Here is a 1,674-nt window from a genome sequence, read left to right as displayed (position 1 = left end):
TCTCAGTGCTAAAGGCTTCACTACAACCACCCTGGTTCAGCGGTCTAAAGCACCGCATCTCAGTGCTAAAGGCGTCACTACAACCACCCTGGTTCGATTCCAGGCTGTATCACAACCGGTCGTGATTGGGAGTCCGATAGGGCGGTGGACAATTGGCCCAGCGTCGTCCGGGTTTGGCTGGGGAGGCCGTCCCCTGTAAATAAGAATGTGTTCTTAACTGACTTAATTTAAAAAAAATAACAGACAGCCGGCCCCAATTCTCTCTCTAGTCCTTCCCCTTGGAACTCAAACCCTTTTGATATTTGTTGATCTGTTAGTGGGAACAATATGGTGGAATTGCCACCATTACACTGATTGTACCTATCCAGAACTGTCATATCTGCAAATATGGAAGGGTTAGGGTGGCGTATCCCAATCTCTCTCCCGGGGACTCCCAAGGTGTTCACATTTGGGTGTTTGCTGTACAGCACTACACAGCTGATTTAACTCATCAAGTTTGAGTATTTTAATTAAGAGCAAAGAAAAACACAACGTGTCCCCCTTGTGGTCCCCAGGACTGAGTTTGGGAAACGCTAGGTCACGGGGACATTTAGTGTACACAGAAGAAAATGTCTTCAGAACATCAACACTGTAACCATCAAGCAGAAAGATTTCTCTGTTGGATGACCACACTCTTTATCTTCTCTTCCTGTGCTACTGTGTAGGTGTGTGAAGGGTCTCCACCTCAACATGTTAACTAGCAAACTGAGGGGGTTCGGTGTCCTGTTTTCCATCCTGATTGGCCGCTACGTGCCCTGGCTGGTTGGGTTCACCCGGGAGGATGTCAGAAGGCTGTTTGGTTCAGTAGGTTTCATGGAAAGGAACATCTATGAGATCATCAGAGAGACTGGCTACCTGCACATCCAGGGCACCAAGCCAGACTCCGCTGGTGAGAATGTCACAGCTTTATTTTACCTGATATTTCACCTGGCGTTTTGATGACCCACAACTCCCAGGCTTGTTGTTTGAGCATGAATGGACTGCTTTGTTGGTCAGTTTTTACCATCGGTCTGTAGTACTCCTAACACCACCACCACACACCTGGTGATATGCTTGATCCAGATTTGCTGCAGCTCTCTGTCCCCCTGATGGCTGAATCTTTAACCTGACGATTTATATCTGGTACTGGCACCAAGGTTTGGAAGACGGCCCATGTACTCCAACCTTCAAAGGTGGTGACCATTGTGCCCTAAATCATTATTGGCCTATTTCTAAACTTTCTTGCCTAGCTAAAGTATTAGAATCCTAAGATCTTTTGTGTCTTTGAAATGTATTTTAAATGAAATAAGTGGGTTTAGACCAGGTCATAGCACTAACTCTTCTGCATCCCTAGTTATAAATGATGTGGTTAACTGTCTGGATGAAAGGCAACATTGTGCTGCCCTCTTCAATGACATGTCAAAGGCTTTTGATACTGTTGATCACTCGCTGCTAATTCAGAGGCTTTCCTCAATTGTCCTAGACCAGGCTGCATGTAACGGGTTAAAACATTACAGATGTGAGTGCTATGGGTCGGTAGTCATTTGGCAGGTTACCTTGGCTGTTCTTGGGCACAGGGACTTTGGCGGTCTGCTTGAAACGTGTAGGTATTAGACTCGGTCAGGGAGCGGTTGAAAATATCAGTGAAGACACTTG

At 46.2% G+C, this 1,674-nt stretch overlaps 1 protein-coding gene across 1 annotated transcript in view; it reads left to right on the top strand.

Annotated features, from left to right (window-relative positions):
- LOC112071241 (epoxide hydrolase 1) overlaps positions 1–978 on the top strand; it is a 50,863-nt gene extending 49,885 nt beyond the window's left edge. Inside the window, exons 5-6 of the mRNA XM_070439317.1 lie at positions 555–576; positions 705–978. Of these exons, the coding sequence (XP_070295418.1) occupies positions 555–576; positions 705–978 (296 nt within the window). The remainder of the gene's footprint in view (positions 1–554; positions 577–704) is intronic.
- The last annotated feature ends 696 nt before the right edge of the window (positions 979–1,674 follow it).

This window comes from Salvelinus sp. IW2-2015, unplaced genomic scaffold (assembly GCF_002910315.2).
Source record: "Salvelinus sp. IW2-2015 unplaced genomic scaffold, ASM291031v2 Un_scaffold1553, whole genome shotgun sequence".
Lineage (NCBI taxonomy): Eukaryota > Metazoa > Chordata > Actinopteri > Salmoniformes > Salmonidae > Salvelinus > Salvelinus sp. IW2-2015.
This window is presented reverse-complemented; position numbering and strand designations above follow the sequence as displayed.